Source organism: Chenopodium quinoa, unplaced genomic scaffold (assembly GCF_001683475.1).
Source record: "Chenopodium quinoa cultivar QQ74 unplaced genomic scaffold, ASM168347v1, whole genome shotgun sequence".
NCBI lineage: Eukaryota > Viridiplantae > Streptophyta > Magnoliopsida > Caryophyllales > Amaranthaceae > Chenopodium > Chenopodium quinoa.
Genome location: NW_018742924.1, coordinates 520,503 through 533,425, shown reverse-complemented (window position 1 = coordinate 533,425; position 12,923 = coordinate 520,503). Strand labels below are relative to the sequence as shown.

The following is a 12,923-nucleotide window of genomic DNA, read 5'->3' as shown; positions in this document are numbered from 1 at the left end:
TATTGCAAAAGTCAATTTTCTTTGGATTTTTCCCCAATTCATTGTAAGTAACTTATAATTTTAAATTAACCCACCAAACCCTAAATCTTATTTTAATTAAATTGTTTAAGTGCTTATTTTTTTTTAATTAAGTGTGATTTTTTAATTGTTTAAATTCTGATATATTTTTTTAAATGGTTGAGGTTGATTGTTTGTATTCTAATGTTAGGCTAGGGTTCTCAATTCTCAAATTGTTCACTTTATAAAACTATAACTTGTTATTTGTATAATTGTATTAAATTATTTGGTAATATTGATTATATGATATGATGGCAATTGAATTATTATTGATTCATTGTTTTTATTTTTATTCATTTAATTAGGACATGTCAAATAATTCACCTAATTCAAACAATTCTAAGGTAAAGGGAAAACAACCCGATCTTCAACAATTCTTGTTTATGAGAATGAAATCTCAAGGAAATGAACCCACTTCATTTATCTCCCCCCAAACTCAAGAAAATGTTGAAGAAATTGGTGGTACAAGTACTAGTAATTTACCACCGGAGGAGGAAGAATTGATATATGATGTTGAACTTCTTCCTCATGATCCGGGGAAAAGAATGAACATAATGGACTATCCCCCAAATCAAAGAAATGCGGTGAGGAGAGCTTACATTCTCACAAAACCTTGCCAACCAAAAAATCACAACTTTCCTCAAACAAGTGGGAGGTTTGCATCGTTTTATTGTGAATTGGTTCAACAAATGGGATTGGCTTGAATATAGCATTGAAAAAGATGCCGCATTTTGTTTTTTATGTTACTTGTTTAAAGGTGAAGTTGACAATAATATGGGAGGTGATGCATTTATTGATGGAGGGTTTAGGAAATCGAATAAGCCGGAAAGATTTGAGAAGCATGTTGGTGGAATTAAGAGTGCTCATAATCTTGCTTATGAGAAGTATGTGAACTTGAAAGATGGGAAAAATAAATTAATTGTGAACATGTTTTAAAAGGCAAGTGAGGTGATTAAAAGTGAATATTATATTCACTTAAATGCATCTTTAACTTGTTTAAGGTTTCTTTTGGGGCAAGGTTTGTCATTTCGTGGGAATGATGAAAGTGATGAGTCTTATAATAGGGTAATTTCATTGAACTATTGAAATAGTTAGGAGAAAAGGTTAAGGAAGTAGGTGATCATGCTCTTGAAAATGCACCCGGAAATTGTCAAATGACTTCTCCCCCGATCCAAAAAGACATTATTAATTGTTGTGCAAAAGAAACAACTAAGTTCATAATTGAAGAGCTTGGTGATGATTACTTTGTTATATTGGCTGATGAGTCAAGTGATGTGTCTCAAAAAGAGCAAATAGCTCTTGTTTTGCGCTTTGTTAATAAAGATAGTGGAAAGGTAATGGAGAGATTTCTAGGCATTGTTCATGTTGGTGATACTAACACTTTATCTCTTAAAGATGCAATTTTGTCACTACTTGTGGAACATTCATTGAGTCCATCTATGATAAGAGGGCAAGGTTAGGTTATGATGGGGCTAGTAATATGAAGGGTGAAATAAATGGTCTTAAGACTTTGATTATGAATGATACTCCAAGAGCCTACTACATACATTGTTTTGCTCATCAACTTCAACTCACACTAGTTGTCGTTGCTAAAAGAAATGATAGTTGTGGTTGACTTTTTGAAATACTTGCAAACTTGCTGAATGTTGTTGGAGTTTCTTGCAAGAGAAGAGAAATGATTCGTGATATTCAAGCTCAAGAACTTGCTCAAGCATTAGAAGTGGGGGAAATTTTGAGTGGATCGAGTTTGAATCAAGAGCTTGGTTTGAAGAGGCCCGGAGATATTCGTTGAGGATCTCATTACAAGTGTCTTGTAAATATCATCCGCTTGTTTTCTACAATTGTTAAGGTACCTGTTCACATTGGAAAGCATGGTGCATCGAAAGATAAGTTCAAAGCTCAAATTGTTTTAGGACAATTAGAGTCATTTGATTTTATTTTTATGGCTTACTTAATGTTGACTATGTTTAGTTACACTAATGATTTGTGTCTTGCTTTGCAAAGAAAGGAGCAAGATATTATAAATGCCATAGAACTAGTTACTTTCACAAAAAGTGTGTTACAAAAAATGAGGGAATACGGGTGGGAGACTCTCTTAAAGAAGGTTACTTTATTTTGCGCTAAACAAGTCATTGATGTTCCCACCATGGATGCTCTTTATGTTCCTCAAGGAAGATCACGACGGTTTGTCAAAAAAGCAACAAATCTACATCATTTTCTTGTTGAAATGTTTTTGGGGGTAATTGATTTGCATCTTCATGAACTTGACGATCGATTCAATGAGAGAAGCATGGAGTTACTTACTTGTATGGCTTGCTTAAGTCCTAAAGATAACTTTTCATCTTTTGACAAAGAAAAGGTACTCAAACTTGCCTCTTTTTATCCGGAAGAATTTTCAAGTTTTGATTTGATGACTTGAAGGTTAACTTGATATATTCATGGAAAATATGCACAATGATGAAAGATTTCAAAACTTGCGTGTTCTTAACTCTCTTTCCATGATGCTTGTTAGTACCAAGAAGGATAAGACATATCCTTTTGTATATTTGCTTATCAAGTTGATGTTGATTCTTCCCGTTGCTACGGCAAGTGTTGAAAGAGTGTTTTTCGCAATGACATATGTCAAAAGTAAGTTGCGACATAGCATGGGTGATCAACTTATGAATGATTGTTTGGTCACTTTTATTGAGAAGGAAATGTTCCTACAAGTTCCCGATGAAAAAATCATTGATCGTTTTCAAAATATGAAGACTCGAAGGATGCAATTATAATTTAATATTAAACTTTATGTAATTTTTTTCTTTTTTTTATTGTAGGACTAATTATATATTGTGGATTTTTTAGTTGTAAAATTTTAACTATAAAACTATCTTTGCGTTCATTTTTTTTTTTCAAATGATGCGATGTTTAGTTGTCGTCCCCCCAATTATATATTCCTGGCTCCGCCATTGGTTCATGGTCCTAATTTAAATTTGTTGAATAATTGATTGCTGGTTCATGGTCCCATACTAACATCATCGAGTGAAGGATACTCATTCTTTGATTGTCTATTGTTTTATTCAAATTCAGGCACAAGTAAGACGTATTAAACCCAAAAAAGAAATACCTTGAATTCGCTATTCTTCCTAGAAATGTGTAAGCTTCCTAAATTCTCCAATTTTGTTAATGTGATTTAAGTAGAGCTGTCAGTTTCTGACCCGAACCGTTAAATCCGACTGTTTCGAACCGATCCGAAAATGAACTGAACTGTTTAAAACCCGTTTTTTGGAAACCGAAAACTGACCCGACCCAATTTTTTTCCAAACCGAAACTGAACTAAACCGAATTTGTGTAAACCGTTACTAACCCGACCTGTTATCAAGCCAAACCGTTACAACCCGAAACTGAAAGCAACCCAAACCGATTACGTTTAAACTCGATAGTAACCCGACCTGTTTTAAACCGAAAACCGTTAAAACCCGATAAAAATCCGATAAACCTAAATCCGTTCCAACCCGTACCCCGTTGTGACCGAACCGGTTATAATCCGTAACCTGTTGTGACCGAACCGTTTACGACCCGTAGCCCGTTATGACCAAACCGTTTAAAACCCGTAACCCGTTATGACTGAGTCATTTACAACCTGTTACCCAATATGTTTATGATCTAATCTGTTTCAACCCACTACTCGATAAACCCAACTTATTTATGACTTGACTTGATTATAACATGACTCGTTCCTACCCATTATCTGATTAATTCGACTCGATAATCATCCGACTCAATTTTAACCCGATATGATTTTGATTAGAAACCCGTTTCAAATTGGGTAAACTCGTTTTCAAACCAACTAAGTTCAATCTAAACCGATTATAACCGAAACAATAATGGTTGGACCCGATTTCACCCGATCTATTTTGAACCGAAACCCATTTTCTAACTGACCCAGTTAAACCCAAACTGATTATGACCCGAACCAATTACGACCCGTCCTGATTAAGACCCAAACTGTTTTTAACCGAAACCCACATTAAATGGGCTAAACCCGTTTTCAAACCGACCCAATTCAACCCAAATTGATTATGACCTGAACCGACTAGAACCCGACCCGATAAGGACCCGATCCGAATAGAAACTGCAATTAAAAAAACCAAACCGAACTGACCCGATAATTTTCAAAACCGACCCAAACCGACCCGCTTATTATTTCAATCCATTATAAACCGACCCGTTATAACCCAAAACTGATAAACCCAACCCAAACCCGAACAGTTTAACCGAATTGACACCCCTAGATTTAAGCAGTTATACTTATTGGGTATAAACGAATTTATGTTAATTTTCAATTTTTGTTTTTTGTGGGTGTGAATTAGGCCTAATGTATCATCTGCCTTATTTACCGCTTTGAGACGCCTTATCGGTTTATAGTTGATACCAATTTCATCAATTTTTCTATCCATAACAAAGTGAGAACCTCAATTCATGGTTTTATTAGTATTACCTACATTATTCAGCTGGAATTTTGCTCTGTTCTTGGGTTGATTCTAGATATATCCTTGTTAGTAATTAGGCTTTGTAAATTTTTGTTAGTTTTGTCTGATGATTTTGTTCTTTTATGTTTAGGCAGTTGGATTTAGAGAAAGCAATGATGGACTGCTTATATGCTTAATGTGAGTTATTACTATTTTTTTTAATACAATTTAGACATTGTGTGTTAAATACTTTCTGTTGTATTCACCTTGATTATTTTGAACAATAATTTTATTTTATGCTATTAGTTTAAAGAAATTATGTTACGGTGATGAGAGGTCTACTAGGGGTAATACTCTCATGGGAGGAGAGTATAATGATGCTTGGGAAGGTAAACTTTATTTGTTTTTGAAAATTTTCATCAAATCATTTGGTTTTGTTTTGTGCTTCTGTTTTATTGAGCATGTTGTTGTGAGGTAGTACATAATTAGCATTATCTTATGACACTACTTGTTCGGTTTAGTAATGCAACGGTGACGAAGGGATAAATGATAAAATGGGGTGTTAAGATTGGTCCTAATGGTTTGTTTTCGATGAGTTTAGAAATGTAAACAATTAAATTTGGGTAACCTGTTGTAGAAGGGACTGATTGCGAAATGATGCTCATGAGTTTTCCATTTGAGCTTGATATTTAGTGTATATATGTTTTTTGATCTGTGATCGTGTGTGTGTTATTGCGGCTATTAAGGATGAGGGAAAGTCAGTTATGATGGTTAGGGCATGTGAAATGTTACCTGGAGACTGCATTGATTAGGAATTTGGAGGGCTAGTAGTCTTGGGACAATGTGGATATATTATAAAAGAAGTCAAGGGTGTTGTAAGTGTACTTGGATAATGGGATTTAAAAAGGATGTGAAGAAATTGGGCTTGCAAGAGGATGTGTTCAAAATAGAAGCAATGGAGGATGGGTAAATGGATAGATATTATTGGTTCATCCTTCAAAAAAGGCTTTTATTTTGTTTGGTGTTGTTTATGTTTTTTTATTTTATTAACGCTATTTGTTCTGCAAGGCTAATTGTAATGAAAAACTTATCTGATGTACATATTTCATTTTTTAGAATTAGCTAAACGGAAGAGTCAATATTGCAGGGATATACTTAGAGCAGCAAATACTCCACCATAGCCTTTATTGGGGCTCTTGAGAAGCATAAGATGTGAATTTGTGAATCAAGATGATATGAACAATTACTTTTTTGGTTGTTCTAAACCCCAATTGAAATTGTAATTGATGATTACTATAAATGAAGATAATGTTTGCAAAACTAGCCGTCCTCGAAACTAAAATCGACCTCTAATTTCAGTATTATTTTTTTCAGAATAATTTGAATTGATTCTTCTTTGTTAGTTTGTAATTAATTTTTTATTTTTATTTTTTTGGAAGCGAATTGGGAATCAAGAGATTCAGGTTAAATAGTACAAACACCAATATACGGAGGAGGAAGAAAAATATTATACAATGCAAGTGCAATTTTGGGGTTATTGCATACATTGGCAGCAGGTAGGTTTTTGATTGGGATTGGGTGGGCTTGACTGCTGGAGTCACTTGAGTAGGAGGTTGAAGGAACTATTTTAAGTCCTAAATGATTTAGATCGTGCTTGCTATTATCAGTAAGGATTCTAAGGTATTTTGAATTTAGTTCAATTTTTAGACATTAGAACAACTGAATTTGTAGAAAAAAGACTATCTAAAGAGGTTTATAAAGCATGCTTGAGGCTTTTGTTAAAGAAAAATGATATATAAATATCTTAATTCACAAATGCTTCATTATCCTGGTAAAAGTCTAACTTTAAACTTTCACTATTATTTGTCTATAGTCTATTACCGTGACATGCAAACTATGAAATATTTTGAGTAAAGATGATCTTGGGTAGAATTTTGCAAAGAGTGGATTATGGACATAACACGGAAGCATTCTTTTGAGCTACCAAAAAGTGGGCATGAATTATAGTCTATAATTGTTTTGTAGGCTACCAGAAAAATACGTGTTCTAATTTATGTAAAATTTGTCACAATTCAAACCATAGATGGCTAAGAATGTCATGTAAGGTAGAGAGAAGGTATGATAGAGTGAGGACATGAGGAAGTAGGAGTGAGGAGGGGATAGAGGAAAAGAGAAAAGGTGAGGATGACAAAATAAAATAGGGGAAGAGAGATGGCAAGAATGTCATGCAAGGCAAAGAGAAGGTATGAAGGAGTGAGGAAGGGATAGAGGAAAAGAGAAAAGGTGAGGAGGACAATATGTAATGTCGACCATGATTATTTCTAATTTTACACTTACAAAATTAACATTTTAAAACATTTACAAATTTCGTTTTGGCTGTTTAGTGTTGAAGGTAGCTTTTATCAAAAATTAGAAATATTAGTTTTTAAAGTTAGACCTTGATCAGTTGTTACATTCAATCATACATGAGTTCAGCAGATTGACTTTGTCAACCATATTGTCTATTTGTCTTACTCCGATCCATGTTTCATAAAGGGTGATGAGTTGTTGACTGATGAATGGTTCAATTCACGAACATAAACGAGGAAATTGCCTACAGGTTATCGTTTGTCCATACTAATGTATTTTTAACTTTAATTAATCCAACTTAATTTAGTTTATTAATTATTAAGAGATTATCCTATGAAAATCTTAAAAAAAATCTAATAATGCATGTACTTAGAAATAATTGATGGTAGGAGTACGTAGCAACCATGTAAATTATCTCAATATTCCTGCCTTTAAAAGTCAATTCAATATATCTAATTTTCATTGAAATAACTGACTTTGTTTAGAAATTTCATTTGGAGTAATTTTATAAAGGTTGTTCTTGATATTGCTCACATTTTGCATTCTGCTCTATGTATTTTGCAGGAGGTGATTCTGAGACATTAATGTTTTTACAAATTAGCCCATCAGAGCAGGACTTGGGTGAGACTTTGAGCTCACTAAATTTTTTCAATCGAGTTCGTGGGGTTGAACTTTCCCCTAGAAAAATGGCAGACTGATACAAGCGAGCTTCAAAAAACAAAGATGTTGGTAGCCTCGTGTTTTTTTTTTGTGCTTTTATAACATTTTTGTCTATTGAAGAAAATTTTGACATGTTCCCAACTGTGCCTTCAATACAATGCACCAGCTTGACAAAGCGAGGCAAGAATTCAAATCCAAAGAGGAATCCATAAGAAAGCTAGAAGAGAGCCTCCAGAACATTGAATTCCATTGCTAGAAGAGACCCTTGCAGCAGCAAAGCAATCTGATGTTGTTCTTCTCGATCAAACAAATATTGGTGTTTGATGTAATTTCTAATCTCTCTCTTCATTCTATTGTTTACTGATGATTAGTTGTGTATAGCTTTAGATTGTTAGATTTAACTTCAATTTGGTGTGTGTCAAATATGCACAAACTGTAGAGTGTTATGAAATCATATTAGCTGTACTTTTACTGATCATCTGAAAATCCCACTTCCCACTTTTATAGATTATGTGACTCAACCATTTCCCTATATTTTTTATTATGCAACTTTAGTGCCACACCTTGATCTGGATGAGGGTATAGATAGCCAGAAGGTATGATTTGTTTATTATCTGAGATAAAAACATAGCTAATGTATCATTTGAACTGGTTCTTTTATGTTCATTAAAAATATTTTGTATTCTGAATCTCCGTGTTGTGGCAGACCTGCTGCCATTATTGCCAACACCTCTATCATCTACTGCCACAGCCTCTATGGTTTCATTTTCCCCTAACGGCTTGCTAAGGTAATTTGGTTCCATTCTCATCTTCCCCTTAACTTTCCTAATTTTAGAATAATGATGTTGAATTGATTTGGGTTTTTCTACTTCTATTCTGCTAATGATGTGGTATGAATATTTCCACGGCAATATGTGTGTTTAACACTCTCTGTTTTTACTATTAATTTTTGTTATTTATGTCTTTTAATTGTCTATATAAATCAGCCCACCAATCACACGCACATCACCACCATCAGCCACTCAATTTCAGCCACCCAACTCACACCTCCTCCGTCCACCCTCATCTCGCAACAGCCCCTGTACCTCCCTCACCAACACGAGCTGCAACCACCACAACCTCCACATCTACTAACCATCGCAATTCACCTGACCATCGCAGCAGCGCACCAACACCACCGCAACTCAGAGCAGCAGCCACCGCAATCAATTGGCCCAAATTCACAACTGCAGCTACCCAGGCCGCCGCAGACGCGTCTTCTTCTGCTGCGGGCGCGGCCCTGTCCTTCCACCCCTTATCCAATTTTCGGTAGATGCCGAGGAGATGTCTAGGAGATGGCGCGGCTCAAACCACCACGGGCGCGGCCTAGTCTTCCGCGGGCGCGCTCTTCTGGGTTCATTTTGAACCGTAGCACGAGCTTCTCACGTGGCTTTTAATGAGGATCGAACGGTGGTGTTGGCTTGATGCCGATTTTCAATGATGATGAGCGGTAGTGATTTGATGATGATGGTTGTTAGTTTGCTTTGGTGAGATGCGAAGCATGGGATTAAAACCCCATTTTATAGCAGCCAATTTCGAAGAAGAAGAAGTAGGGGCTGATTGTTTTGGTGGGATTGGTGGGTTCAATTACCATCTATTCTATTCTCTAATTAGTTTTAGGAGAGCTTCTCTCTCTAGGTTTAGGTTAGGATTAGGGTAGTTTAGAGAGAGAAAGTGAGGGTTTCACCATTGATGAACTTGGATATTGAAGAAGAAATCGATCATCTTTTCTATAGACTTTCTTCTTCAATCAATGAGAATCTCTAACTCTCTCTCCTCTATCTTTGCTTTATTTTGATTATTATTTTAGTTGTTGGTATTGCTTGTTAATCATGTTTATTCTTGATTATTTGTTAATTAATCTTGTTATTAGCATGATTAGTGAGTAATTTCCCCATTAAGGGGATGGTTGTGGTGTAGTTGGATCTTGAGCATGTTCTAGGGTTTAGAATTGATTTATTTGTGATTAAAGTCTCTATATGCTTGATATTCTTTAATCTTCTTGCAAGTGTACATTGTTGGGTGATTAAAGGTGAATCTTTGCTAACAAGGAACGGAAGTTGACTTAGCTAAGGTTCATTATTATCGATTGTTATTTAATAGTACCTCCTAGTATATGGTTCTAATGTGGAAACATAGAGGCTATGTTAGGAGAAGCCAATTGACCCCGGAAGGCGACTAGATTGGATCCTTTACTTCGATATTCATGCATGTTAAGTTCATAATTAATTCAATTTCTATGCCTTTGTTTATGTTCAAGTGAATGCTATACCTAAATCATTTCCCTTAATGTTTTATTTCTTGTTTTAGCATCTTTAGATTTTAGTTTATTTATCTCCAGCCTTATGTTTCCCGCTCTTGTTTAAACCGCGTTACAAACCTAGTGGCCTATGTTTACCAACCTTTTAGTTAGTGAAGCATTGGCATGTGAGGTTTGAGTTTTGAGAATATTGATCATAAACAAGAAGCACTTTGAGATTTGGTTAGAGTTGAGTTTCAAAAGAAAGATGCAATTCAAGAAAATCAAATGATGTTGCAAGAAAAAGCCATCCATAGTTAAAAAGGCAAGGACAACGAATAAAATCTCTAAAAAAAATTAAAAAAAAAATTAAAAAAATTGGAAAAGAAACAAAAATAATAAAAATATTTTTGATGGTTTCGTTTTCTTCCTTAGTTTAAGCATTGTAGAAAATGCTTTGTTCAAGCTTGGGGGGATCATTCCTTCATTTTGTATATATTGTGTGTTGGTGTCGAATAAGCTTGGGGGAGTGGCATTATTGGTATTTTTGTTTGATATTTAATGACTTCTTGAGTTGTTTTTTAGTGCCGGCCGCACTTTTTGCTTCACTTAGGAAATTTCACCAAATTTCAAATTTTTACCCCGCCTTAACCCTTAGCCTTACGTTACTACCAATAAAAGGACCCTTAGACTCTAGTGGGTTAGGTCAAAAGAACGGTGGAGGGAGATAGAATTCAAACCTATGGAAAGAGTATGCATAGTTGAGACGTCGGGATTACCTTCTCAAAGTTTTTCATTTCTTTATCTTTTTCCGGTTCCTTCGTGGAATCTTGAGAAGCTAGCTTAAGGGTTGATCTGAAGCTAGTGGAGAGAACGTGGCCCGATTGGTTGGGGCTAGGGTGGATTGAGTCCTAAGTAGTTCTCTATGCTTAGCATGTGTTATGTTTCAATCAACCATTGACATCTTGGAACGTGCATGCATCTGTCCATTTAGAAAGGTTTGCATTCATTAGTACTTGTCCCTATCTTTTGTCCATACATGAGCTTGTGTTTGTTTTCTCTTTTCATGTTTCTTCTCTTTTTCCATTTGTCACCTTGCCTTGGTTTTTGTCGAGAGTTATGGGTTAAACCTCTTAGGAAACCCTCCCGAGAGCTTACTCGTCCTCTTTGGCGACATGGGGGTTAAAAGGGCTTGATGCATACGCTAAATGCATCCGTGATTCCTACGACAGTGAGTTAGTGTACATTCTTTCTCTTTGTTTCTATTTTGTTTCTTTTGCTTTCAATAACTCCATCTTGTTCTCTTTTGCCTTAGCTTTGCTCGAGGACGAGCAAAGGTTTAGCTTGGGGGAATTTGATGAGTGACATTTATGTCATTCTTAGGGAGTAGTTTTAGAGTCATTTTCGTGTTTATTTTCCCTTTTATTCTCTTATTTTCTTTTAATAAAGTTTCTAGTTTATTTCTTAGTTTTAGTATGTTTTAATTTAATTTCTTTATTTAATTAGTTTCTAGTTTATTTTCATATTTTATTTGCTTTCGTTTTATTTTATTTCGTTCCTTTTCTTTGTTACTTTCACAGTTTTAATTAGTTTTAAGTTTATTTTATTTACTTGTATAGTTTTATGTCTTTATTATTTTTAATTTTATTTCTCTTATTTCTATTTTACTTTTATTGATTTTTAATAGTTTAGTGTTACTTCTCTTTTTCTATTTTATTTTATTTATTTTATTTTATTTGTCTTGATTTCACACTTTTATCCTCGGGTTTGTTTGTGTGTAGGCTCGAGTTCAAGGTCCAAGTCAAAGCTTTTTAATTGCCACCCAACATCAAGCGACTACTGCCTCCTTCCACCAATCCGCAACACCACTCACCAGCCAGAAACTACCAACCAAATCAGCCCACCAATCGCACGCACATCACCGCCATCAGCCACCCAACTCACACCTCCTCCGTCCACCCTCACCTCGCAACAGCCCCTGTACCTCCCTCACCAACACGAGCTACAACCACCACAACCTCCACATCTACCAACCATCGCAATTCACCTGACCATCAAAGCAGCGCACCAACACCACCGCAACTCAGAGCAGCAGCCACCACAATCAATTAGCCCAAATTCGCAACTGCAGCTACCCAGGCCGCCGCGGGCGCGTCTTCTTCTGCCGCGGGCGCGACCCTGTCCTTCCACCCCTTATCCAATTATCGGTAGATGCCGAGGAGATGTATAGGAGATGGCGCGGCTCAAACCACCGCGGGCGCGGCCTAGTCTTACGCGGGCGCGCTCTTTTAGGTTCATTTTGAACCGTAGCACGAGCTTCTCACGTGGCTTTTAATGAGGATCGAACGCTGGTGTTGGCTTGATGCCGATTTTCAATGATGATGAGCGGTAGTGATTTGATGATGATGGTTGTTAGTTTTCTTTGGTGAGATGCAAAGCATGGGATTAAAACACTATTTTAGAGCAGCCAATTTCGAAGAAAAAAAAGTAGGGGCGGATTGTTTTGGTGGGATTGGTGGGTTTTAATTTTTTCTTTTTCTTTTAATTTTATTTCTTTTCTTCTCCCTTTTTCTTATTTCTTTCTTTTATTTTTATATATAGTTTTCTTATTTTATTTTTCCTTTTTAATTTCTTTTCTTTTCTTTTACTTAGTATTCTTAGCTTAGTATAAATACCCATTTTTGGGTAGTTAGGGGATTCAATTACCATCTATTATATTCTCTAATTAGTTTTAGGAGAGCTTCTCTCTCTAGGTTTAGGTTAGGATTAGGGTAGTTTAGAGAGAGAAAGTGAGGGTTTCACCATTAATGAACTTGGATATTGAAGACGAAATTGATCATCTTTTCTATAGACTTTCATCTTCAATCAATGAGAATCTCTAACTCTCTCTCCTCTATTTTTATTTGCTTTATTTTGATTATTATTTTAGTTGTTGGTATTGCTTGTTAATCATGTTTATTCTTGATTATTTATTAATTAATCTTGTTATTAGCATGATTAGTGAGTAATTTCCCCATTAAGGGGATGGTTGTGGTGTAGTTGGATCTTGAGCATGTTCTTGAGTTTAGAATTGATTTATTTGTGATTAAAGTCTTTATATGCTTGATATTCTTTAATCTTCTTGCAAG

At 35.4% G+C, this 12,923-nt stretch overlaps 1 protein-coding gene and 1 long non-coding RNA gene across 2 annotated transcripts; both read left to right on the top strand.

Annotated features, from left to right (window-relative positions):
- The first annotated feature begins 831 nt into the window (after window positions 1-831).
- On the top strand, window positions 832-1,849 carry LOC110728322. The gene is made up of 4 exons (XM_021907981.1): window positions 832-941; window positions 1,059-1,075; window positions 1,153-1,512; window positions 1,713-1,849. Exons 1-4 carry the CDS (start codon window positions 832-834, stop codon window positions 1,847-1,849), a joined length of 624 nt encoding a protein of 207 aa, XP_021763673.1.
- Window positions 1,850-4,406: 2,557 nt separating this feature from the next.
- Window positions 4,407-12,387, top strand: LOC110728335. The gene is made up of 6 exons (XR_002512660.1): window positions 4,407-4,502; window positions 4,660-4,706; window positions 7,422-7,582; window positions 7,684-7,842; window positions 8,224-8,305; window positions 11,577-12,387. It is a non-coding gene; the product is annotated as an uncharacterized LOC110728335 (long non-coding RNA).
- Window positions 12,388-12,923: the final 536 nt, after the last annotated feature.